The 26724-nt window shown below is 44.6% G+C and overlaps 1 protein-coding gene across 2 annotated transcripts in view; it reads right to left on the reverse strand.

Moving 5' to 3' along the window:
• LOC118622989 (guanylate cyclase soluble subunit beta-2-like) overlaps nt 1-26724 on the reverse strand; it is an 80212-nt gene that overhangs the window by 48077 nt on the left and 5411 nt on the right. For both annotated transcript variants that reach the window (XM_036250557.1, XM_036250558.1), the window contains exons 3-4: nt 23953-24026; nt 10501-10595 (exon numbers count right to left, since the gene is read on the reverse strand). In XM_036250557.1, coding sequence (XP_036106450.1) covers nt 10501-10595; nt 23953-24026 — 169 coding nt within the window. The remainder of the gene's footprint in view (nt 1-10500; nt 10596-23952; nt 24027-26724) is intronic.

The raw sequence follows: 26724 nt of genomic DNA on the forward strand, positions 1-26724 counted from the left end.
TAGGATTCTTGGTCAAGAAAGGCTTGTCCATTTCCCTTAAGAACAGGAACAAGGCAAGGATGCCCACTTTCGCCACTCCTATTTAACATAGTACTGGAAGTCTTAGCCACAGCAATCGGACAGGAAGAAAAAATAAAAGGGATCCAAATTGGAAAGGAGGAAGTGAAATTGTCATTATTTGCAGATGACATGATACTGTACATAGAAAACCCCAAAGACTCCACCAAAAGCTTACTAGACGTAATAAATGAATTTGGCAAAGTAGCTGGATACAAAATTAACGTCAAGAAATCGATGGCATTCTTATACACCAATGATGAACTCACAGAAAGAGAAACTAAGCAAACAATCCCATTTACCATTGCGGCAAAAAAATTAAGATACCTAGGAATAAACTTAACCAAAGAAATAAAGGACCTATTCGCAGAAAACTACAGGTCTTTGAAAAAAGAAATAGAGCAAGATATAAAAAAGTGGAAGCACATACCCTGTTCATGGATTGGGAGAATTAACATCATTAAAATGTCCATATTACCCAAAGCAATATATAGATTCAACGCCATCCCCATCAAAATACCAACGGCATACTTCACAGAATTAGAACAATTACTTCAAAAGTTCATATGGAACCAAAAGAGGCCTCGAATAGCCACAGCAATCTTGAAAAGGAAGAAAAAAGTTGGAGGGATCACAATACCAGATTTCAGGTTATAGTACAAAGCCACCATAATCAAAACAGCCTGGTACTGGCACAAGAACAGGTATATAGACCAGTGGAACAGAATAGAGAACCCAGAAATGGACCCAAGGCAATTTGCTCAATTAATATTTGACAAAGGTGGCAAGAGCATACAGTGGAGTAAGGACAGCCTCTTTAATAAATGTTGCTGGGAAAACTGGACAGCTACTTGCCGAAAAATGAAACTAGACCATCAACTTACACCCTACACCAAAATAAACTCAAAATGGATAAAAGACTTAAATGTAACTCATGAATCCATAAAAATCCTAGAGGAGACTGTGGGCAACAAAATCTCAGACATCATACGCAGCAGAATTTTTACTGACACATCACCTAAGGCAATAGAAACAAAGGAGAAAATGAACACATAGGACTACATCAAACTCAAAAGCTTCTGCACAGCAAAAGATACAATCATCAAAACGGAAAGGCTACCCATTGTATGGGAGAGCATAATTGCCAATGATATATCAGATAAGGGGTTAATTTCCAATACATATAGAGTGCTCATACAACTCCACAAAAGGAAGACAAAGAATCCAATTAAAAAATGGGCAGAGGAACTAAATAGACACCTCTCCAAACAGGACATACAAATGGCTAAGAGACATATGAAGAAATGCTCATCATCACTAATCATCAGAGAGATGCAAATCAAAACAACAATGAGGTATCACCTCACACCTGTCAGAATGGCCGCCATCAACAAATCATCAAACAACAAGTGTTGGCGAGGGTGTGGAGAAAAGGGGACTCTAATACACTGCTGGTGGGAATGCAGACTGGTGCAGCCACTATGGAAAACAATATGGTGTCACCTCAAAAAATTAAAAATTGATCTTCCATTTGACCCAGTGATCCCACTTCTAAGAATATATCCTAAGAAGCATAAAACACCAATAAGAAAGAATATATGTACCCCCATGTTTGTAGCAGCACTATTTACAATCGCTAAGATCTGGAAACAGCCCAAGTGCCCATCAGTAGACGAATGGATCAAAAAGCTGTGGTACATATACACAATGGAGTACTACGCAGCGGTAAGAAAGAAAGATCTCTTATCCTTTGAGACTACATGGAGGGACCTGGAAAGTATCATCCTAAGTGAAACAAGCCAAACAGAGAAAGACAAATTTCATATGATCTCACTGATTTGTGGAATATAATGAACATAACAGTTTGAGGAATGGGGTAGTCCCAGAGACGCGGAAGTGGGGTACAGACTGACAATCCCCTAAGGAGTGGGGAGGTGGGGGAGGGATGAACCACAGAACTTATATGCATGTCTGCATGATCAGTGGACATGGACAACAGTCTGAGGAAGGGGCAGGGAGAGGAGGGGGAGGGGGGAATCAGTGGGGGAAAAAAGGAGAATCATCTGTAACAAAAATTAATCAATAAAAAAAAAAATAAGAAAGGCTTGTCTAGCAGAGGATAAAAGTCACTTTTTAAAATCACACCTGAACACAACATTTTGACTGCTTTGACCTCATGCTAAAGACAAAAGAAATTTAAGTAAATATTTAACTGTAGTTAGCAGGTTTCCTTTCACATGGTGTGGGTTACCAATTTTGAAACAACTTTCTCAATATTCAATATTAAGCCTTTAGCTAAATATATTGTAGAAAATGGGAAGCAGGTTTCTCACTGTGTGAGAATATAGTTAGTTATGGAAAAGAGAAGAACAGAATGAAACCATGGTGTAGACGAGCAAGTCTCCCTTGTAAGGCCACAAGACTGTTCTGATTTTAGACGGGCAAACGGATGGATGGATGGATGGGAAAATAGATAAGAAAGGAAGGAAAGTGTGTGTGTGTGTGTGTGTGTGTGTGTGTGTGTGTTGAAGGTTCCTTGGAGAAATGTCAAATTTTAATGCTGGGGCAGGGAAAGCATAAGATAAATTTGTAACCTCTTATCATTTTAGAAATTAAAAAAAAAAAAAAATGACCAAAGGATAATGAGAACAGGTTAAAAGGACACGGAGCCAGTCCTGAGGGGCTCCCTCGAGCTAGATCTTGGATAATTTGAGTATCTAAATAAATAATGAAAGTGAAAGATTTCAACCTATTTAAAAAATAAGAATGAAGAGTTCACATTGATACAAATAAATAAATGGGGAAGAAGGGGAAATTCTTTCTTACAGTAGAAATCTAACTAATGTAAAAGCAATGATGTACTTAGAAAATCACCATTTGACTGCCATTAGAATTATTGATTCAGACAAGAATCATGAACCAATACTAAAAGTAGGGAAGGAGCTCGAGAAACAACAATGCATTCACATAGTCTCAAAGTATCTTTTCACAAGATATTAATTACAATGGGAAAAGAGTAACTTGACAGCTGAGAACCCTGGCAGATTCCACACTAACCAAGTTATCAAAGTTAATGCCAGGAATGGGACAAACTGACATAATATGCCTCCTGATATGTGAACTGAAAAGGACGAAACATCACTTCTGTGGTCTTTCTGTCAAGAAAACAACCTGAATTGAATCAGAAGGAAATATCACGTAATTCTGAATTGAGGGGCATTCTACAAAGTAGGTGACCAGAACCTTCCAAAGATATCAACAGTGTAAGACACAAAGAAAGACTCAGAGACAGTTCCAGAGCACAGAAGACGAAAGACACATGACAACCGACATGCTCTAGTTTTCTTTTGTTCTAAAGAACATGATGGGGACAATTATAAAAATCTCAGTAAAGTCTGAGAATTAGATAATAGCACTAATCAATGTTTATTTCCCAAGTTGGGTAGTTGCGCTGTGGTTATGTAAGAGAATTTTCAGGCATAAAGAGACATCATGTTTGTATCATACTATCAATCCAGAAAAAATATATAATACAAGTAGCAGAAGAAAAAAGGATAGAACAAATATGGTATAATGTTAATATTTGGGGAATATAGATGAAGAATATATAGGAATTCTTTGTACTATTTGCAAATCTTCTGTGAGTTTGAAATTCTGTCAAAGTGAATGTTTTTGCTGATTGTCCTGAAAAGACCTTAGGAAATCTAATATAGTTAGACCACAAAGACCACATTTATCCGTAGCCAGCTGAGATGCAGCTGGATCCTGGGCCTCTGTAATACTATGAATTTTGTTAGGTATAATCAGGGCATTATGATTGTGTTTTAAAATGTCTTTATCTTGTTAGAGACTCATACTGAAATATTTATGAGTAAAATTAGGGGAAACCTGAGATTTGCTTTAAGACATTCCAGCAAAAACAAAACCAGAAAAAAGGTGGAGGGACCAGAGAGATGAAATAAGATAGGCAAAATGTTCATTTTTTGGTGAAGGATACATGGGCTTCAATACACAATTCTCTCTACTTCTGTGTACGTGTGAAACATTCTATTAAAAAGTGTGTGTGTGTGTCTTTTTTTTTTTTTTTTTAATAGAAGATTTCTTTGTTGGCAAGAAAATAATTGCCACAGAGTATCTACCCTTGGCTTCCCAGGAAAGGCATGGAAACTTCTAAGAGACTTTTCAGTCAGAATGATGTATAAACTCAAACTTTCTGACTTAAACAGGCTTGGATCCTCCATGGCACCAGGAAATGTTTACTTCTGTTGGGTGACAGCTCAGGGGACTGGAAACAGCAGGGGTGGGCTGTCCCGGGCAGGAGGAGAAGACACCTGCTAACCCTGAGTGAGGGTGGGCAGGCGCGCGAAGGCCTCCTGGGCAAAGGGTCCACTTGAGTGAACTTCCCAAGGCCCTTGCCCACCTCCCATCACCCAGATACAGGCAACAGGACCACTCCCCATGGTGACCCACCTGGGGCACCCAGAAAAGCATTTTCTCTTCCACAAGGCAGGTGCAGAGACGCGTGTTGGCATGTGCTGGTAGCTAACTGCCTGCGGGCACTTGAGAAAGTTTCCATTGGAAGTGGGTAATTGTTTCTTCCAAAGCTTTCATATCCAAAGGAATAAGCTTCAGATCCCTGGAGAAAGCTGTTCATCTAGAGGACTCTCCTTCCCAAAGGGCATCACGTAAGCCAGGCATGAAGTAACGGATGGAGAAATCTTTTGTGCGGAGGAGAAAGAGGAGTTTAAGAAAGGAGAGCAGCAGCAACCATGGGGATCCAGAGGCTGCACGGAGGAGGCAGACATCACCCTGGAGGGTGGGTTCTGGGTGCAGCAAGAAGTGATCAGGGCAGAGAACCCAGTAAGGCAATGGGCGGGAGGAGTCTCACTTAAGCCTTTAGAAAGCTGTCTGCTTCCCTGAAAATTTGGGAACAGAGAAGTCAGCCCAACCAAGGCCCAGAGCACAGGGACAGGCGTCCCTGGTGAAGTTGGGAGGGGCGGGGGAAAGGGGCTGCTTTGTCAAGTGGCCACCCCGTGTTAGGCACTAGGCTCACATTATGGGATTCTGTCTCTGACAACCCTGGGAGGCAGGTGCTGTAGGTGCCATGGGGCTTACAGTGCGGAGCCCCCTGTGGCAGTGCCAGGAGGCCAAGCCCGGGGTCGCTGCTGGAACCTGGCGCCCCGCAGTGGCTCCTGCCCTCTGCAGGCTTCGCACCTCCCCCATCGGGACACCTGAGCTCTGTGTCCATCTCCAGTTGGTCACATGGCTACTTGCTCCACCTCAGAGGTCATAGTAAAGGTCACATATGCTAATCCTGGATCCGGGACTTTGTACATGTTCCGTGCCTCCTCTTATTTTTCAAGATGTAAGTGCAGAGATGCTGTTGGCAGTTGCTGGCAGCTGACTGCTGGCTGCCTTTTACTACTACTGGTTTCTTAGCAGGAGAGTCAGGGCTGAGACAGTTGTGCCGAATGGCAGTGTGTTGTCACTTCCGATCACTAACGACCCACGAGCACACGCAGTAGGCCCTCGTTCACACACGGAACAGCTCGGCGTGTGGCGCTCAGCCTGCCGTCCGGCCGGCCGGGACACGCTCATCAGAAAGCACAGCTGCGCAGTGGCCGAGCAGCTGGGAAATCCACGGCAGTGGCCTGGAGGTGGCCAACGGCAAGGACTGGTGGCAACTGAGCATGCTTTTTGCTTTCTCTGAGGGCGAAGTTAGTCTCAACTGACCAGTATATTTTGTTAAACAGTGAAATGTCTTTAATGTCTTTCCTTCAAAGTTCCCTCTGGCAGGGCCTTACTCTCTGACTGGTGGGCGATAGATAGATAGATGATAGATAGATGATATAGATAGATAGATAGATGATAGATAGATAGATAGATAGATAGATAGATAGATAGATAGATAGATAGATAGACAGAAAGAGAGACAGAGTCAGAGAGAGGCAGAGAGACAGACATAGAGAAATCACATGGCCTATGCTCCAGGGCCATCCTGATTCCAAGTCTCATGAATGTTTTCACCTAATTTTGAATCCCAGCTTTTAATTTGAAAAAAAAAAAAACATACTTATGTAACCTTTCAGGTATGGACCAATATATGCTATTAAGATAAACAACAAGAAGAAAATACCTTTCTAATTTTCAAAGCTAGACCGAAAATATCCTAAGAAGCCTGAATCAGCAAACAGAAAGAAAATATACACCCTTATGTTCATAGCAGTCCTATTTACAATTGCTAAGATCTGGAAACAGCCCCAGTGTTCATCAACAGATGAGTGGATAAAAAAGCTGTGGTACATTTACACAATGGAATACTATGCAGCAGTAAGGAAGAAAGATCTCTTATCCTTTGAGATGACATAGAGGGACCTGGAGGGTATTATGCTAAGTGAAATAAGCCAGTCAGAGAAAAACAAATACCACATTATCTCACTTATTTGTGGAATATAATGAAAAATATAAGCTGATGAACAAAGTAGACCCAGAGACATAGAAATAGGGTTCAGACTGACAAACCTCAGAGGAGGGGAGGAGGGCAGGAAAAGATAAAGCAAAGAACCGATATGCATATATGCATAACCAATGGACATAGACAACAATACTGTCTATGGGAGGGGGAGGAGGGTGTCAATGGGGAGCAAAAAAGAAACATCTGTAACAAAAATAAATTAATTTTTTTAAACAACTGCGAGAAATCATAGCGATCTGCTTTGGCTTTTGGCAGCAAGCAGTGTGGGTCAGCCCACATTGGTCTATGAACCGTTTCTGCCTCTGGCTGGCTTAGAACTGGGGACACAGCAGGGCAGCATGCGATGGCCGCCTGCTGAAGGAGCGCCACACCACACGTGCTCACCATCGTACTGTGAGAAAGATGGCGGGTGTGATATTGGACATGTGTAGCATTTCTTTGGAAATCTGAACATTCAGAGTTTCAGTACAAGTCTGCTCAGGCTGCCATAGCACTGCAGACTGGTGGCCTAAGAGTATAAACTTGTTTTCTCACAATTTTGCAGACTGGGAGTCCAAGACTGAGCTGCCAGCAGGGTAGGGTCCTGGTGAGCGCTCTCTTCTAGGTTTTCCACTGTGTCCTCACAGGGTGGGGGGCAGAGAGAGCCCCATGAGCTGGCTCTCTGGTGTGTCTTCCTAAGGACCATAATTCTATCGTAAGGGCATCACCACATCTAAACCTAATTATTTCCCAAAGATCCTATCTCCAAATACCATCATATTGAAGGTTAGGGATTCAACATACAAATTTTTTTCCAGGGTGGGAGGCTGGGGAAGGAGGAGACAATTCAGGCCATAATAGTTCTTAACTAAATGAGATTTTTAAATCAGGAAAAAGGTCTGTGTATTAAAGGGCCATTCTCTAGAGCACGCGATGACAAAGCGTTTTCAGAGAGGGCAAACGAGAAGGCCTTCAGCTTTGCTGTCACGTGGTCTCTGTCACACCCACTCTTGGTTAAGGTGCCAAGAGCTGCAGACAGTGGACACAGGGTGTCCCAACAACACTTTATTTACAAACACAAGCAGGGGGCCAATTCGCCCAAAGGCTGTATGTAGTTTGCTGACTACTGCTCAGAGGGTTCAAACATTACTTTATAGCTAGTCTTTCAAGGTGAACAGCAAAATGTGTGTCTCCTTTTCCCGGACAACAGCCAGAAGCACCAAATGTGGAAACGGCCTGCCTCCCCTCAGATCCACCAATCGGTCGCGCTCACTGAGCACTTGCCGCGGGACATGCTGCTAGAGGCCTCACATTTGTGACCTGACCGACGCCATTCCTTCCCATGACCTTTGAGGTGACTACTGTTCCTTTGTGAGACGGTCAGCTCTCAGTGTAGGTGGCGTGCTGGCCCAAGGTCACACAGCTGTCATGGCAGCAACCTCAAGCCCCAGGCCCGTTCCAGCGGAGTAATAAGAGGCCCTTCAGCAGAGGGCTGGGGACCAAACAGGCACAGTGTTGCCGCCTAGCCTCTGCTGCTGGGAGTCTTTGAAATGAAGTCCAGAAAAGACGAAAGGCAGGCTGCTTTCCACCACCCAGTCCAAACTTTATTGCTCTCTCTAAACTGTGAAAACTCTAGCTTTTCAGGTCAAGTCTCAGTAGTTGCCTCTCAGTCCCGAATCCCCCAAAAGCAGTCCCCTGGAGCCTAGGAGAGCGAGGCTGCCCCCCCTCCTTCGGGCCGGGCCCCCCTCGCTGTGTGCTCAGTGCCGGGAAGAAGGAAGGGTAAAGCAAAGGGGGGTGTACGAGGCTAAGCAAAAGGGGGTGTACGGTGCTCCCAAGATCCATGCCCACAATAGAACCTCTGAATGTCTCCTTATTTGGAATTGGGGTCTTTGTAGATCTAACTAGTTCAATGAAGATCAGCTCATACTGGATTATGGTGGGCCCTGAATCCTATCACGTGTTCTTACAAGAAAGCTGTGTGAAGACACAGAGAAGAGGGTTATATGAACATGAGGCAGAGATGGGCGTGGTACAGCTATAACCTGGGGTTGGAGCAACCATCTGAAACCAGGAGAGTCACGGGACAGAGAGTCATCTCCCTCAGCACCTCCAGAAGGAACTAACCCTGCGGACACATTGGTTTTAGACATCTGGAGCCCACAACTGTGAGAGAATACATTTCAGTTGTTTGAAGACACCCACTCTGTAATACTTTGTTGTGGCTGCCCTAGGAAATTAATACGAAGGGAAGGAAGGGAGAAGATATTTTCGAGAGTTTATTATATGCCAGATACCACCTTTTATATATTCACACACATTATCTCATTTGATCCTCCAAACAATTCTGAAGGGTAAATACTATTCATATTATTCTCACTCGACCAAAGAACAACTTTCACTGAGTCAATAACTTGTCCTGGGTCATTAAACTAGAAAGAGGCAGAACTAAATTCTCTCTTTGATCCATTCCTCTTCCCCTCAGAGCCTAGCAGTTCACAGCAAGCTGATACAGCTGTGGGAGAGATCATTCTAGTGCTACATGTGTGTTGTAAGTAGGACCGTCCACACATGTTCCATGGCGGCCCTGCCAATGGCATGTCGGTGTCCAGGAGATGAGCTGTTCCATGGCTGGGCAGATGGGAGAAGGGCCCTGCGCTCCCTACAAAGCACACCTTGTCCACTTTTAAATAGACATGAGTGTGGCTGGCGTAGCAAGATTCTCAGTGCCTCCTCCTGACGCCCAGAGATCATCAAGACCACCCACTGCTAAGGTGCTGTACACCTGTCAAAGCCAACATCAAGGCCAAACACGATGGTACAGACAATGAAATTCAGTGCCACTCACAATTTTTTTTACCCATAAGAAGCTTTAAATGAAAAAGATCACATATGATCCCTGTAATGTGCTAGTGTCCCTCAAAAATTCATGACCCCCAGAACCTATGAATGTGACCTTATTTGGAAATTGGGTCTTTGTAGGTGTAATAAGTTAAGATGAGGTCATACTTGATTGGGGTGGGGCTTCAATCCAATATAACTGGGGTCTTTATAAGAAGAGGGAAATTTGGAGTACACACATGAACACCAGAGAGAAGACGGCCATGTGCTTATGGAGCAGGGGTGGGAGTGGCGCTGGTACGGAGCACCCCGGAGCACCTGGGAGCACCAGGACCGGCAGAGGGGAGCTTCCTTCCCGCGAGCCTCCAGAGGGAGCATGGCCCTGACAGCAACTTGATGTTGGACTTCTGGTCCCCTGAACTGGGAGAGAACACGTTACTGTTTGTTGAAGCCACCCAGTTTGTGGAATAGTCGACCATGATTATTTTCAGTTTCCACATTTGCAAATTTACCTACTTGCTAAAATGTATCTGTAACCCCAAAATTCATACTCACAGAGGCTTCAGAGTCATCCACAGACACGTACAAAGCAGAGAAACAACTGCGTTGCCTAGCACACATTTCTAGCTAAGGTCGAACATGGCGAGTCACTGTATTCTTGTTTCAGTTATCATACTATAAACAAGTGACCTTTCTGCAAACTATTTAGTGCTAGGTTCCTGCACTTTTATCCTTTTTGCTGGTAATTCTGGGGTTTCAAGTGCCCCAAGCATAGTGCTGAAGTGCTGTCTCGTGTTCTTCATTGTGTGCAGGTTGTGACGTACCGTACAGAGAAAATATGTTCACTAGACAAATAGTGTTCAGGGGGAGTCATAGTCCTGGTGGCTGTGAGTCAGTCCACTGTTCATGAATAACAATGTATATTAAATAAGGGGTCTTCGAACAGAAACACACAAAAACAAGGTTACATTTATCAGTTGTGACCAGAGAGGTTCCCAGGAACCTAGCTCTACATTTCCCCCCAAGAGCTCAGTATTTGCTAATTCAGCATTCTGAGGACTTTATAGAGCAGCACTACGCCAAATAATGAGAACTGACTGTGCTTTCTACAGCAACCCTAGGAAACCAAAGCAGGCCCTTTCTATACTCACCCAGAATCTTGCAAGCCTCTTGGACGAGCTTGATGGTGATGATGTCCTCATACACTGTGTACGTCATGAAGGTGTCTTGCACTCCAGCAGAATCTCTGGAAGGTAAATTACAATGCAATCAAAACCCAGCAGCAGGAGCTGTGCCCCCGGAATAGGTCTAGTGACCCAGCAAGATACAATACGGCAAAAACGCTCCTGATCATAAAAAACGTGAGGCAGTGGAGTGTTTGGGTGTGAGCTCCAAGCCTTCCCTGGACCACAATTTAGCCAAGAGCTCCCTTCTCAAGGCTACATGTTTCCCCACTTACATCAAGAGTCTCGGTCTTACCCACTAGACTGAACCCCCAGCAAGTGGTGCAATGCTCGGCACATGTTAATAACCTAATACATGGTCATGAACTTGGAACTTGGTGGTTGTAGAGCCTTGTTCTCTGGAGCAGGTGGAGTGGCTACTTGAGAATCTCACTGATTTACCATGTGGTTGACTGGTATGTAGGAGTTACTGATGGACTTTGGTCTTGCAACTGCTCACCAAACCTGGTGAAAATAGGCTTAACCCGGTAGTCAGAAAGCTTGCACTCTTGGCATGGTCCTTGTGTGAACCACTAAACTGCAGTTAGCAATTCAGTCAGTTCAGGGGGAGGAGGCTGCACAGGGAATGCCTGGCTGAGAAAGGCAGGTTTGACTGCGACTGAAGGATGGGTAAGTTAGGAAAAGCACCCTGAACAGAAGAAGAGGCTCCAAGGCAACAGGGAAGGAAGGCTAGAAAGGAGTACTGAGCATCAGAGCTCAGCCCAGAACACGTCACAGGATCCCGGAAAGGGCTGAGTTATGAAATTCCCTAAAGGTCCGAATTCCACCCTGTACTGTCTCTGACTCCTGGTCTTCCAGTTGCCTCTTGAATTCTTCCAGTGACAAGAAGTTCACTCCTCTGCAAGGCAGCACAGCACATTGCATTCACAACCTGTTCTCTTTGATAGAAAGTTCTCTCTTATGCTGAACTAAAACCTACTTCTGGGCCCTAATAATACCCTCTATTTGTTGAGCATCTCCTTGGGCCCAACAGATGACAGATTATTTCTGATCATTCTTTTTTACTGTTGAGGAAACTGGTGCTCAGAAAGGTTAAGCTTCTTGTCAGGATCACCCAGTGGACAAAAGGAAGATCTGGCTCTGAGCTCCAAGGCCCAGAGGACGCCTGCATTTCGCCACTGCAGTGGCCTGGATCGGCCCCAGTCGGCCCTCTGGGGACTGTGGACCGGGCCGGGCCCACCTCCAGATAGCAAGCCCTCTAATATTTGAAGATTCATATTCATTCTTAAGTCTTTATTTATTTTTTCTGGGCTTCACACTTCCTTATCTTTCTGGAATTCATCTTCCTCACTGTAGAATGGAGAAATAATACCAGTCCCACATTTCTGACAGGAGTACTGATGATGATAGAACAGGATAACTGATGTGAAGGAGCTCGGAGAAAGAGAGGAGCACGCACACGCGCAAGGTGGAGGCACAGTGGGACGAGGACACGGGCTTGGGGGGCACATTGTGGGTGACGGGCTGGCAGTCAGGAGACCGTGGTTTCAGGCCTATGCCTGACACAAGTGAACTTGAGGGAAATCACTTCCCCTCTCTGGGCCTTGATTTCCTATCGGTAAAATAAGGGAGGGGGCCGCTGAGTGTTGCTCAGCATCTTTTGAAATCTATGTTCCCCTTCCACACACAGTCACTGGGATTCCCAGTGTTGACCATCACTGACCTAGAAGCTCTCTGAGTTTCCCTCCACCTGCAAGACTTCCTGTGTCGGTCCCTGTCTGTGCAGGGTGCATAAGCGTCACCAGGCACAGCTGTTCCGAGAAGCCGGCTGTGGCCCAGGGCAGATGGGAGATGCTGTTAGCTGCCCTCACTTGCTTGGGTGGGGTGCTCTCGCCACGTTGGCATCACCCTCCGCTCACCTCCCCAGGGCCTGTGGGCCTGAGTGACAATGTATCCCCTCCTCCTGGGCCAAGGAACAAAATGGAAACATGATGGGCATGACCCACGTTTAAACTTGACATGTTGTTATCATTTGTGCTGAAGGCCCCAGAAGGAGATGTCATCTCCAGGACCCTTGGAAACATAACAGCCTCTGTGGTCCCCAGGCCTCCAGTGGGAGCACACATCCCTCCCCGTCAGGCTGGCGGCCTCGTGCTCCCTGTACGCTGAACTGAAAATGCTTTGCTGTCCAGTGTTTGTTTGTTTTGTGTATATGTCGCACGTTTCGGGACTGCCAGACAAGCTCGGGCTGTTGTGATCACACAGGGTTGTCAGGCTTGTTGATCGATCCCCGCAATCGCGCCTACACTTCGCACAGAGTCGGCACATGCAGTTGTTCAGACTGCTCTACTGGAACACTATGTTCAAGGTCTTAACAATAAACTAACTGGTATCTTTCCAATGAGAAAGCCATGCCTGTGGTAAGAAGAAGGGACGAAACGAGAAATGACTATCAGAAAACATTTTGAAGAGATTAGGGGTTGGGAAAGTGATAAATATGGGAAACAAAGAAAGAATTGGATGTTTCCAGCTCACACAGAGAGGAGCGCACTTCATGAAGCATGAAAATGTCAAGCACATACGTGGTCATATAGACATTTAGTCAGGAGATGTGACACATCAGTATTAACCTGGAACAGTCAGCCATTAAATGTATGTTTTCCTCTAGTGAGTTCCAATGAGTAAGACCCAAAATATCTGGGCAGGAAACCTATTCCTGTTCCAGAATACCTTGGGAAACAAAATAAACATGCAGATTCCTAGGCCCTGGGGCTGGTGTCTGAAAATCTATGTATTTTTTAACCACTGTCTCAGATGACTCCCCACATTTGGAAATCACTGCTCAGAACACCTCTAAGATTTAATCTGGCAAAGCAACAAATTAAAAGTTATAGATCTTATTACATTGTTCAACGTTACCAAACTGATGTAATGCTTTCTAAGAGTCTGGAGTGAGCCTTGAAGCCCACAGGAAAAATAAATAGCACTTTGTAGCAAGTTGCAGGCCAAGAAAATGAACCAATTCCAAGCCATGGGCAGTTATTCCTCCAAGAGCCCCCTTCTGGTGACAAACTCGTGTGCCACCGTGTGACTCAGGCTGTAGCTGGGAAGGTGCGGCCTGACAGTTGAAGGGCTGGTCCTGGTGTCATGACCTTCTGGTACTAGAAGCATGGATCGTCATCCCACACAGCCCTGCACGGGCTTCTCCATCTCCTGGGCTTTCACAGTGGAGCCCAGACAGTGCCTGTCACACAGTCCTCCACCTGCCCCTCTGCCCTCTGCCTCCCGCCCTCTCCCCATCTCTTCTACCTGAGGGGCCTGTGGCCGGCCACACCAGCCCCTTCCTCCCTGCCGCCCCACGAACCCTCCACGGAAGGGCCCTCACTCCCTCCTACCTGGCTAACTTCTGCCCCTTCTCCCCGCTGAGACGAAACATCACCGAGAGTGGCTGTTCAGAACCGCAGTCAGATTCGGCGTCCCTCTCCCGAGCCTTCCCAGATGGACCTGTCTCAGTTCTGGCCGCACAGATAACCTGTGATCTACCTGTCCACGTGCTTCATCGACAACGAGCCCCAAAGGGCAGGAAAAGGTCTTCTGATTTTACATCTTCAGTGCCTAGCCTTGTAACTGGCACACAATAGGAGCCTGGCAGATACTTATAAGGGGCTGAGACCTGCCTTGACAGGCGTACATGTTTCCTGTGTGGGGGAGAGACCTGGGGGTGAATCCTGGCTCTGGCACTACAGAGCCGAGGGACGGAGAACCAGGCTCACGGTGCCTCCCTGTCTTCATCTTCACATGTCGGACTGGGTTATGTCCGTGTTTCCACGGGGGTTTGATGTGCAACTTCCCCTAACCGCCCCTGTCCCCCCGGCCCACACAGGGTGATTTGCTGAGAAGAATGCTGCACTCAAATGAGTAGTTTTCCAGGTGTGTTCCATGGGACCTCTGGGAGTCCCTAAGATGCTTTTAAATGTCCATGAGGTCAAAACTGTTTTCCTAATAAAATCAAGACATCATTTGCCTTTTTAACTGACTGACATTTGCATTAGTTGTGCGAAAGCATCGGTGGGTAAAGCAGTCCGTGCCTGAGCCCGAGGCAAGGCCACAGCTGACCGAGCCAAGCAGGCTTCCAGTCTTCCTGCTGCACACGCGCAGGGAAAACAAACGTTTCACTTCAGATTGTCCTTAATGAAGCAGTAGCGATTGTCAGCTTCTTACATCTTGGCCCTGAGCGTACATCTTCTGAATAATCTGTGTAACAAAGCAAGAAGCCCAGCCAGCCCTGCGGCTGTGCCCTGAGAGTGGATGGTGCCCCAGGGGCCACAGCTCCAGGAAGCGTCTGGTGAGCGAGATCAGCGCTTCTCACGACTCGTCATTTCTATCTGAAAGATCCCTGACCGATGAACAACCGTTACTCAGACCTGGATATTTGGTAGACACTTTCTTTAAAAAAAATAATAAAATAAAAGAACAAACTTAGCTTGTCATTCAAGGAAAATAACAGACAGAATTTGTTGCTAATGAGAAAACTCAAGCTTTTAAGTGAAAATTGGAATTTTGTAACATTTGCATCTGCTACTGTGAGCTCATTAGCTTTTCAATTCTTAGAGGCTTTGATGAGATTGTGGTGATGTTGACTAATGTGATTTGATATTGTATAATGTATTGTGTCAAAATTAATAAGATCTGCAAACTCAGTGAGCCAATCTTTTCCAAGTGACTAATGCACGATGCTGTCAAATGATGGCAAAAGGTTTATTTCAAAGTGCAACACCGGCCACAGAGTAGAAAAAAGGTCATTGGTGAGGTTCACACTCAACATTGTAAGTGATCTTTGAGAAACTATGAGGTGGAGCTCTCACAAGCTTTGAAGGATGTCCCCCTCTATACTTTCTTCATATATTTCATCAGAAACCACAGATCACAGCCGAAAGTGCAGAAAATAGGATGTTGCTATCCTCTAGTAAGTCGAACATTAAAGAGCGTTGCAAAAATGTAAAACAAGATCATCCTTCTTGCTATTTTTTTATTTAAATAATAGTTATTTTTCATAAAAATACGTTATTTATGCTGACACAGGGTAGGATTGTCATTGTTATTTTTAGATGAGTTAGTAAATAACCATTTGAAAATTTCTCAGCTGTAATTTCTAATGTGGTGAATTCCAATAGCTAACAGCTCTTCAGGGTATTCAGCAATCTTTAAGAACAGAAAGGCTTCCTAAGTCCAGACATTTTGAGAACTTCTCATTTAAACCCAGTGGGAATCAGATTTGCTTTGGGAGCTAATGAAGCTAAGGCTTCTGGGGAAGAAGCAGACCTGCTCTCCCCCCACCCCCACCCCTCTTTGGAGTCTTCCACAGCCTGGGGACTCAGCCTGTGTGTCCTGATGGTGGTCCTATGGGAGGCACTGCAGGGCAACCTGCCCCCACAGCCACCCCCTCCCTGTAGATTCCACAAGCATCCAGATCTCAATGTGAGCCTCCCAAGGGCATCCAAAGGCGAGGCTGCAATTCTCTGATTCCCAGAGAACTTGCCCTAAAACAGCAGCGGGAAGGTGGGGGCAGAAGGGTGTGACAAGCAGAGGAAGATTAAGGGCTGGTGTTCTAGGATTTGCCACCAGGAGAGAAACACGCCTCCGCAAAAAACTGTTGAGAAAGTTGTAGGTGTGCAGAAAGAAATTTGTCTGTGCTATCAATAAAAATAAAATGCACTAAAAATAATCTTCAGCCAGCCATGTTAGAGGAATATTCATTCTGTTCTCTTTAAAAATAATCTCATTAAATTATTGTCGTAGGAACGAGTAAACCAAAAGCAGCCATATATACAGAAAAAAATATCATAAAAGTGAGTCAGATAGCTAATTAATGATAGTAATAATAAATAAATGTTACCTTTAGGGCTTTTGATGTTTATGCTATCTGTCAGCTTTTTAAATGTCTTCTCATTCTAAATAAGTACTCACTTTTGTAGCTAAATATTTATTTGTAATTTCATACTCTTTTTAAAAAGAGGTTCTCAGAATTACATAAGTTCAGGCCTTATAATATCTGTCTCTACTCCTGCTAAATTTATCTTCCATATGTTCACATTAAACAAAATTATTTGTCAAGCTTTACTTTCAATGGCCTTTATTAGAAAAACAATTTATATTTTGAATATTTAGTGATATTATAACATTAAATACATTTTTAAAATTTTGTAAGCCCTTGGATACTCTGAACGATTTTGGGGAGTAAGTCCTCCAGTTCAGGTATCCTAGCCAAGTGGATCTCTCCAGGCCCTTCTAGTTTTAATGACCTATGATCTCAGGAAGCCAGAAAAATCAACCAACATTCACAGCCAGGAATGGATTAGGCGTGGGGACTAGGCAGCATTCCTCGATAAAATTTAAAAAGTAGAAACTGTGCTTTCAGCTACTTTTTTAACTGACTTTATTTATGGAAAAACTAGAGAATTTGGAGGGAGTAGCTGCTTTCAGGCTCTCAGGAAGCAGTGGGTCAATGGGATGGAGGAGGTACAGCAGAAGGAGAATGAATGGGAGCCGACCTTTCTGGTTCAAATTGTTTTTCAGTGTATTTGAAGGTTTTTTGTGGTTTTGTTTGTTTGTTTTTAAGATGTAAGAATGTTAGGAGCATTTAGTAAAAACAAAAATCCAAGAATGTATAGGGAGGAATCCTTGAACTTTCTAGGTCATAGAGCTCTTGGGAATTCTGAAGAATACCATGGACCCTTACCCCAGAAAATACATGTGTACATTTTCATAGATGATTTCAAAGGTTCTCAGCCACTCTGAAGTTTATCTATGAACCTCTGGTTAAGAACCCCTGACATAGAGAGAAGCCAGGTCATCCTCTTCACCTCCCTTCTAAATGGATTGGTTTGGACTTGGTGGTCATTCATCCATCAACCATTTATTGCTTCATCTTCCATCCATACACACATAGATTCATTCCATCTTCAGGAACTTGTTTATACATGGAGAAGACATGTCAGTCACAGTGGCTCTACTCATAACCTCTTTTTAGGGACCCTTCCCTCCAAAGTCCACCTGTCTGGGCTATGGGTCCTGACCAAAGCCAGGCTATCCAATCCTCTCTCTCGGGCATCTGGAATTGAGACCCTGAGAAACTATGTCAATCAGATAATAATGATCTCTGGAAATTGAGAGATTTGCAGAGAGAGCTAGGAAAACAGGGTAACTATGAAGACAGGTACAGACATGGAAAGTGGCCTGCTGAGCTTCCATTTCCTCCAGGTCACTCTGTGCTTGCCACAGATGAGCTCTGTGAGTCCCCTGAAGCCTCCTGCTAACCCCTGTAAACTTCAGTTCACATAGTAAATTGCCATTTCTTGCAAACAAAATTCTGGAGTAAGTTCCGCAACCAAAGTGCCCAATGCTTCACCTATAATAGTCACCCCAGGTTCTCAAGTAGATGAGGTGAGTACCATTATTATTCCCACATACAAGTGAGAACATCAAAGCTCAGAGACTTCAGCAATGTAATTTCAACCCCTTTCCTTCTTGCACATCCCTATCTATATGTTATAATCCTTAACGACTTCTCCACTTTCATCTCCTAGAAGACTGGTTCATGGTATTCTAGTCACAATGAATTTTCGTGGCAAATTCACCAAAGTTCCACCCCAGGACCTTTGCACTTGCTGTTCTCTGCCTGGAACACACATACTTCCCTGACTCAAAGCTGGCCAGTTCCTCCTGACTTTCAGATCAAATATGCCTTTGCAGAGAGGTCTTTTCTGACCACTGCAGGGAAACTGGCATCTTTCCTCCTTGGTCACTATCAAGTACCTTATATTTTTATAGCACTCAGCACAGTCTGAGAGGTTTTTATTTATTTTTTAAATGGACTGGTTTATTGTCTGCCACCCCACACTGGCATTCACATTCCCAGAGAACAGTGCCTTTGTCAGTTCCCTTTGCCACTATGCCAAGTGCTGGGAATTCTCTTTGGCACATACTAGGAGCTAAATAAATATTTGTTGAATAAATAAACTTGCTCAAGTCAAACAGCTAGTAAATGAACTAAGAAAAGTGTAAAGGTATATCTGACTCCAGAAGCCTCGCTCTTCCCAATCTGTTAGTTGCTACTCATTGTGAAGTCTTGATAACGGTCTTAGCCAGGAGGTTATAAAAGAATAATTCATATAATTAGAAATCTATAAATCTAGGTATAAAAAAGGGAAATAAACAATGAAGGCAAAGGAAGAAAAATATCTGTTACTGATGGATTATTTCATATAAATAAAATTTCATAAAGATGTCATAAAGTTTGGAGATATACTTCCTTTTATCCAATTATTTCTTCTTAAAATTTTGTGTAGGAATTGATGGGTTTCTCTTTTGTAGCTAAACTTCTATTTTAAAAGCACCAGGAAATTTGTTATTAAATGTAGCCTGGAGCAAATCCTTTCCCACTGCAAATAATCTTATCTTAATTTGAATTTTATAAATTGAGTTTTCTGTCCTAAAGTTTTTTTTTGTTTGTTTGTTTTTAACAACTTCTAATATGATATAATTTTCATAGCTGGCTGAGCTTATTAGTGAGGCTTTGCCTTTGGTTTAAAGATGCATTTTCAATGCAATCACATAGCTGTCTGGTGCTCTATAAACAGTACAAACACATCATTTGAGATTCAACGAAGCAGAATATTGGTACTTGAAGATTAAAGATGTGAAACCTAGTGACACAGACTCAAGATACATCTCCGCTGGTGGTGTTCCCGGACAGATTTCTCTGATTCCCTTGCACCCTTTTGCCTCGCCCTGCAAACGCCCTCCTGGCCTTGGGCTTCCTGTGGATTCCAGGGCCCGCTGGCTGGGGAGCCGTGAGGACCCCACTCTGAGAGCAGGAAGAAACGTACATTCCTTCCAGTGAGGTGACGCTAAGGATCCAAGTGGCAAAAACCTCTTCCATCTACTTCCTGTGGAGAGCTGTTTTTTGTTTGTTTGTTTGTTTTGTTTTTTTGTTGTTTTTTTCCCCTGAATTTGCAGATATGTTGACTATCTCGACCAATCAGGGTCCTGGCAGCTGGCTGCGCACCTGCGCGCTGTAGGCGGGGGCAGGAGACCTTTCAATAGCGCACTTCAGCCTGCAGGACCTCACGTCTGTGCTACCTCTGGTTCTTTCCAGGTACTTTCAGAGCCGTGACCTCTCCCCTAGTTGAGCCAGCTTTTCTGGGCCATCAACCGCTGAAGCCAAAGGTTCTAACCAGGAGTTTAGATGGTACAAAGATCATGAGTCAAAAATCAATCAACAAAACTGTGTCTCCCCTTCTAATGGGCTGGTCACGAGTGTTTATGAGTCCCCAAGGCAGGCTGGGTTATGGCCCCCACTGAGTGGGGGTGGCTAGTCCAGAAAGAGGGGCGGAGGTACTAAGTGATACTTTAGGGACCAGGCTCCCTCTGGGCAAAGAGGACGCGTTAGAGCAGAGGTTCTCAGCCTTCCTAAAGCCGCGACCCTTTAATACAGTCCCTCATGTTGTGGTGACCCCCAACCATAAATTATTTTCGTTGCTACTTCATAACTGTAATTTTGCTACTGTTATGTCTTAGGCGACCCCTGTGAAAGGGTCGTTCGACCCCCAAAGGGGTCGCGACCCACAGGTTGAGAACCACTGCCTTAGAGGAAGGCGAGACGGAAGTCATCTGACCAGCAGCCAAGTGCCTGTTAATGTCCCCGACGGTCTAATGTGGTGGTGCACTCACTGCGGCACACACCACCACCGAGCACCCGCTGCGTCCTCCGGGACATTTTCCCGCTCGGTCCTCTCCCGAGCCCTAAAAGAGAGGGCGTGATTCCCCTTTATCGGTGAGGAAACAGCTTAGAGAGGTGAAGCCACCTGCTCGGGAACTCCGTTCCAAGCGGCAGAGCCGGGGCTCAGCCCAGCGTAGTGGGAGGCCCTCTGCCTCTCCTTTCCCCCAGGACCAGCACCCGGAGAGCAGGCAAGTAGTGGACATCGGCCTCAGTAACACAGCTTTCATTTGTCCAGTGCTCATCACTGACCATGAACTGTTTGTCTATGTGTTTTGCTTATATTCTCTCATTTAACACTTGCAACAACCCCAGTGGGGTTAGCAATCTCAGCGCCATTATTTTAGGACCAAGCGCCTGGGCCACACAGTGCTTAAGTAAGTTTCCAGGGCCATCTGGCCTGGAATCTGGGCTTCGACTGAAGCTCCAGAGCCCCTGCTGGAAACGGCTACAACTTCCTAGGCCCTTGCAGCCATGACCAGTGAGCTCTGGCAGTAAACGTATTTTCTTTCCCAAGTAGGTCACCATCCCTCTCTGCAAGGCCCACCAGTGGTCATTCTGCACTCACCACTCCTCTCCTCCTTCTCCTAGGACGGACCGCACACTGATGGGGCAGCCGACCCACTGGCAGGCTGACCGGCTCCTGGCCAGTTGGTGACAGAGCAAATGATCCCAGTTCCCATCTGGCATTGCAGCATCTCGTTCCTGTGTCCCAAATATATGTGATGTTTCTACTTGACTCTAATCCCCGTGTTTGTTTTATCTGTCCCAGGCATACTATAAAGCTCAGTGAGTGTGGGTACCGAGAGACACCCCTCTCTTTGCACCCAGAGACTCGGTGTGAATGGAAATTTGTTGCTGTTGCCAGTCGCTCTTTCTCCCCCAGCGGTGTGGCCTATTAACAGGGAAGCTTTCCTGATCACAGGCCTGGGTTCCAGTCCAGCCTGTTACTTAACCGTGTGGCTCACAGCAAGGTCCCCTGTGGGACTCAGTTTCCCCTGGGTGAAAGGAGACCACAGGAAGTCTTGCAGTGTCCCCATTGGGCTTTAACATTAGACCATTATGGATGGGGCCAGGCTCAAAGTAAGTGCTTAATATAAGACCCTTTCTCCTTTTCCCTCTCTTACTGAGTTTACCCTTAACAACATAACAGCCATCTTTCAAAAAGTCTTTAAATGTTTCTCTCCCCGGGGCAGCTCAGGGGGTTGAGGAGTCCTGGCCTTGCTGTGCAGTCCTGGGCAAGCAGCAAACATATCAAGGCCTCATTTTCCTTTGGTTTCTCCCTTCACGCCTTTCCCCCCTTCCCTCCGGAGTTTGTCCGTCTGTTCCCTACTTCCAAGACTTTGGATCTATTTTGTTTGACAGTTTATTTTGTTCATGATATTCCATAAATAAGTGAGATCATGTGGTACTTGTCTTTCTCTGACTGGCTTATTTTGCTCAGCATAATACTCTCCAGGTCCCTCCATGTTGTCTCAAAGGGTAAGAGATCTTTCTTTCTTACAGCTGCATAGTACTCCATTGTGTATATCTACCACTGCTTTTTATTGAAGTGAAATTTCTGGATCAGAGGGTACGCACCTTCTAACATTACTAGGCATTGCCAAAAATTTTTTTCTTGTTGTTTGTTCTTAAATTGATTTCTAAGCATTAATTTGGAAATTATTTCCATGCAAATAAATTCTTTTAATCTATAGTTTTGTAAAGAAAAAAATGAGGAGAACTTGGCTTAGAGGGTCTCTCAAGCTTCCACCAGTCCAAGCTCTGTCTGATCGTAATTGCTCATCATTCCTTCTTGAAATGTTAGGAAATACAGTGGTCCCTCCCCACTTCACGCTTCAACTTTCGCAGCTTCACTCTATCACGTTTTTTTCAAAAATATTCATTAAAAAGTTGATCGAGACAGTGAAATGATACAGCGCGCTCGGTTGTCTGAGTCAATTATACACCCCTGTGTTACAATTAAAATTAAAATTACTCTATGTATGGACTGTAGGCCTATGTATTCGAGCACCCCAGGAGTCCTTCAGCGCCAGGTGCAACAGCTAGAGTCTGAAACGGATTAACCGCGATAAACGAGGGACAACTGTAAAGAGTATTTGCCTCTATGAGACCAGTGCTTCTTTTTCATCCAAACTGGGGTGCCCAAAGAGAGCTAGCCCAGAGACCCCTGGAAACGGCCTGGGGCTGCCCTTCCCTGCAACGAGGGGCCAGGGCCCAGGTGTTTGAGCAGCTGGCCTGCCTGGTGCCTCCTGGGTGCAGCCATGTGCGCAAATCGGCTGCGCGCTCGCCCCTGGTTATTCTACTTGTCAACTGGAGGTAGAATGGGCTGAGAAAAAATTTGCACTAAGATTCTTAGGTTGTTTTTACAATACAAAAGCAATGAAAACATACAAAATTAGGGAATAGATATTAGGAGGGAAAGTCAGTCATCCAGTGTTTGTTCTTTCGAATTCAATTACTATTATTATATTGGTCCTTCTCGTTTTCATTTGCATACCCAGCGGCAATGTAAGTCTGTGTCTTGTTTGAGGAGCTTTGGCTTAGTTTCATTTTTTTGTTTGTTTTGTTTTTTACTTATTATTGTAATAATTTTTCAATATGCTTCATGATCTTCTCAACCATCACATATAATGATGCATATTGCTCTACCATTCATTTGTCTGCTGGTTTGTTCTGAACATTAAAGATATTTCTTTTTCATTATTTATAAATATATTTATAAACTTAAGCATACACACACACACACACACACGTATGTTGTATGTAGGTAGGTGTGTTTCCATGGGAATAGATTCTCAAAAATAAATTCTCAAGAATGGAATTACCACTTCAAAGGATTTTGTTTTCAAAGCTTCGGTACATGTGGTTGAATGTTTTCCAAAAGGGCTGCACTGATTTACAACTCCATCAGCACTTACCCAGGTTGCTGCATCTTAACCAGAATGATCATTTCACGTTTTGGAGAATTTAATAGGCAAAACCGCACCTAATCATTTTCATTTGTATGCCACAGACTGGCTGAGGAAGCTAACCATTTCTCCATATTTTTGTTTCCTCCCTCTTTGTAGGACCACCTGATTTCTGAGACCCTTTCAGCCTCATCCTCTAGCATTCTGTGGCTCACAGCTTCCAAGGAGTGGAGGGAAAGCACAGGTGAAGGAATCAGGCAACTGGACGAACATTCAGATGGCAGTGTGAAGTTTACCAGAGGGAGGCAGAGAGGAGAAACTGTACAGCTAACTGGGCACACCCAAAAAGGAGTTCTGGCTGCACTTAAAGGGGTATGTTCCCTCTTCCAGGGGATTTCGGCAGCTCCGTTTATGTGCAGTGGAAATGATGCAGTTGCTTCTATGATTAAAAAGAGGCCTGAGAACTCATCCAAGCAGAGTGATGTTGGTATCACTCGTACTGGGACCCTGCTTGCAGGCTGGTATTAGAGACTGAGACTCATACCTTCCTTAACAGATAGGGTACCGCAGGTTTTTCTGCATCTCAGAGGTATATTTATAGTACTTGAATTGATCTCTTTAGTAACATGTAACAGGCTTATTCAAAACATTAGTAAAAACCCGTAACCCTAAAAAAACTGGCATCTTACCATTTGTATCAGGAATTCATCTTTCCTTTTATATACTTACTTCAATTTTTCCCATGTCTCTTCACCAAATTCTTCTATCACAAGAGATTGCAGACAGGTGTTGATAAATCCATACTAGAACACAAAATGAGAGGGACAATGTGGAAATAAAGCATGAAATCCTGTCATTGACATCAGAGTAGCCCCTTTAGGACAAGGGCAATTGTGTCCTTTTGGGAAAACAAATTATGCCTTTTCCCTATTTATCATGAGTGTTCTTGTTTAATTGCTGTGCTCAGTCCTGACTTGGGCAAAAGTCATTTCCATGGAGAAAACAAAGCAACTAAGTTTGAAATCAGATTAGAATTAAAAGTAGCTCATTGTAATCATCTCCGAACAGGAAGTTGAGTGGCTAAAACAGAGAATTCAAAAACACAACAGGGGCACAGGGGTGCTTTGGGTGGGGACAGAAGGGTCACTCACCTCATATCAAGTCAAACCAGCAGTGAAAGGATGATTTGTTTTATAAAAATTAATCTACAGATGGGTGTGTGTGTGGACGGAGACATAAAAAGTTGAGGAAAATAAGGAAACAGTAACTCTGGGATTAACAGGAAGAATTTCTATTAGGGTTGCTCATTAATCTGTGAGCCTCCTTTTCTTCCTCTATCAGACTAATAACTGATTTTAATGGAAAAGGGGGCCCACAAATGCCTGTGCCTGGCGAAGGGCATCGGCCTTGCAGCCCACCTTCCTTCCGCACACGGGGCCCCCGGGCCTGGGCCGTGTGGGTGACTGGGCTACATTGAAAAGGACCTAGCTCAGTTTTTAAAACATATCTTTATAAAGTGAAGAATCCTTCTATTTCACAAATATCAATCTCAAGATATAAAAGTCTGGATTTTCGTACATGGGGCTTTCTTAAAGAGAAAGAGGCCAAGGCCAAGAGGAAGAAGGGGGTCGAACCTCTAGCAGCTCTTCTTGGGAACAGGATGTGTTCCCCTTGGCTGTGTGTCTGGCCCCTTTCCTGGATGTCAGTCTTCTCCCCTTCCTCCATCCTTTCTAGGCTCCACCTGCCCCATGTGTGACCCCTTCACAAAACTGCACCCTTGCCTGAGATTGTCAAAACATTCTCTAGAACTCTCTAGAACTCTCTAGAACTGCTTGGTCCTCTGTGTCCTTATTTTCACAGGACTGTTCTGTTAAAATATCACATGAACACTCTTTCTTTCTTTTCTCTCTTTCTACCTATCTACACATGGACCAATACTTACACACACATATATATACATACATATGTAAAAGTAATATATATGATATATAAATAATATTTCATATAACATAAAATAATATTATATATAAATAATATATACTATACACGGTAAATATATTATTTTTACATGCACATTGTTTCTCTCTCCTTTGCTAAATTACAAGTTTCTTGGGGTCAGGAAGTAGGTGTAATTTATCTATATTTTGACTAACATGCCAAGACAGTGCCTGGCACATAGTAGGTATTTAATAAGTACTTATTAAATAAATATTACATTGAAGCCTCAAATCTGAACTCATGAAAATCTGAACTCATTTTAAATCAATCCAGTATTAACAAAGATATCAATTGCTTATCCAGGTGATCTTTGCAAAAGAGTTTGTAGTCAGAGAAAGACACCGTGGCCACTGCCTCAGCCCTGCGTGCTAGTGACGCCCCCCTAGTGTGTGGCCAAGGAAACGGGGGCGCAGGGCAGTCCGCATTTTGTCGCTGGGTTATAATCACATGGAATAATGTTCCTCAACTTGATGAATTTGGTGTCAGTGAGACATGGGACAGCATTTGGTCCTTTCTGAGGCCAGGGGCACAGCTAATCTTGGGGAACCCTGAGCATATAGGTTAGAAATAGCCCCGTCACCTTAGCCGATTATAAATATGCCCTTGTCCTGGGTGCTGAAATGAGGGGACTGTCTGTGCCCTGGAGAGCAAACAGGCTGCAGAAGGCTGGCCCCACGCAGCCCTGAGCACACCTGTCCTCGCCTCTCAGCGGGCCGCGGGGCTCTCTGCAGACACCCCTGCACTCTGAGGGCCGCGTCGGAGTGAGCTCGAACGGCAACGTGGACCAGGTTCTCCCACACACAGGGCTGGTAGACTAGTTAAAGCGTCCAGAAGGTAGGGTCTCACAGCGGCTGGTGGCACCCAACTCTTCTGGGGGCTACTTGAGTAGTAGCTGTGACACCCCGAGAAACATCAGTGTTCAAAAGAAACAATTTTTTAAAAGTCCAAAACTGTTAAGGTTTACCTGACTGTTTATCTCCATACCAGTCCTGCTCACTGTGCCTGCCGTCTGGCTGCGGGAGGCAATTCAGCTTCAGAGTGGGGTGTGACTCAGGAAACAGCTTGGGCTCTGAAGCTAGAGAGGTTTCTGTCTCCGTGCCTTATAGCTGTGTGGTTTTGGGGAAATCACCTAACCTTTCCGAGCCCGGTCGGCTCATGAGCTAAACTGAAAATAATAGTACTTATTCTTTCGGAAGACCGTTGTGGGGTTTTTTGAATAATGGTCTGGAGTCAGACTACACAGCTGTTTGACCCTGGCCCTTCACCAACCTCATTTGTCTTCAGTGGTTTCATCTGGAAAATGGGGGTGAGAATAGTCCCTTCCTCACAGGGTTGCAGTAAGGATCCGATGAGGCACTTGGCACATAGCAGATGCTCGGGAAATGACAACTCTTTTTAGATAATACGCATTTTGAGCAATAAAGGCTCAACAGCTGGCCGCTGAGGGGAAGCCGGGCAGATGCTGAGGGCTGCTTACCATGGTGCCGCAGCGGCTGCCTGCAG

The sequence above is a fragment of the Molossus molossus genome, unplaced genomic scaffold (assembly GCF_014108415.1).
Source record: "Molossus molossus isolate mMolMol1 unplaced genomic scaffold, mMolMol1.p scaffold_m16_p_9, whole genome shotgun sequence".
Classification (NCBI taxonomy): Eukaryota; Metazoa; Chordata; class Mammalia; order Chiroptera; family Molossidae; genus Molossus; species Molossus molossus.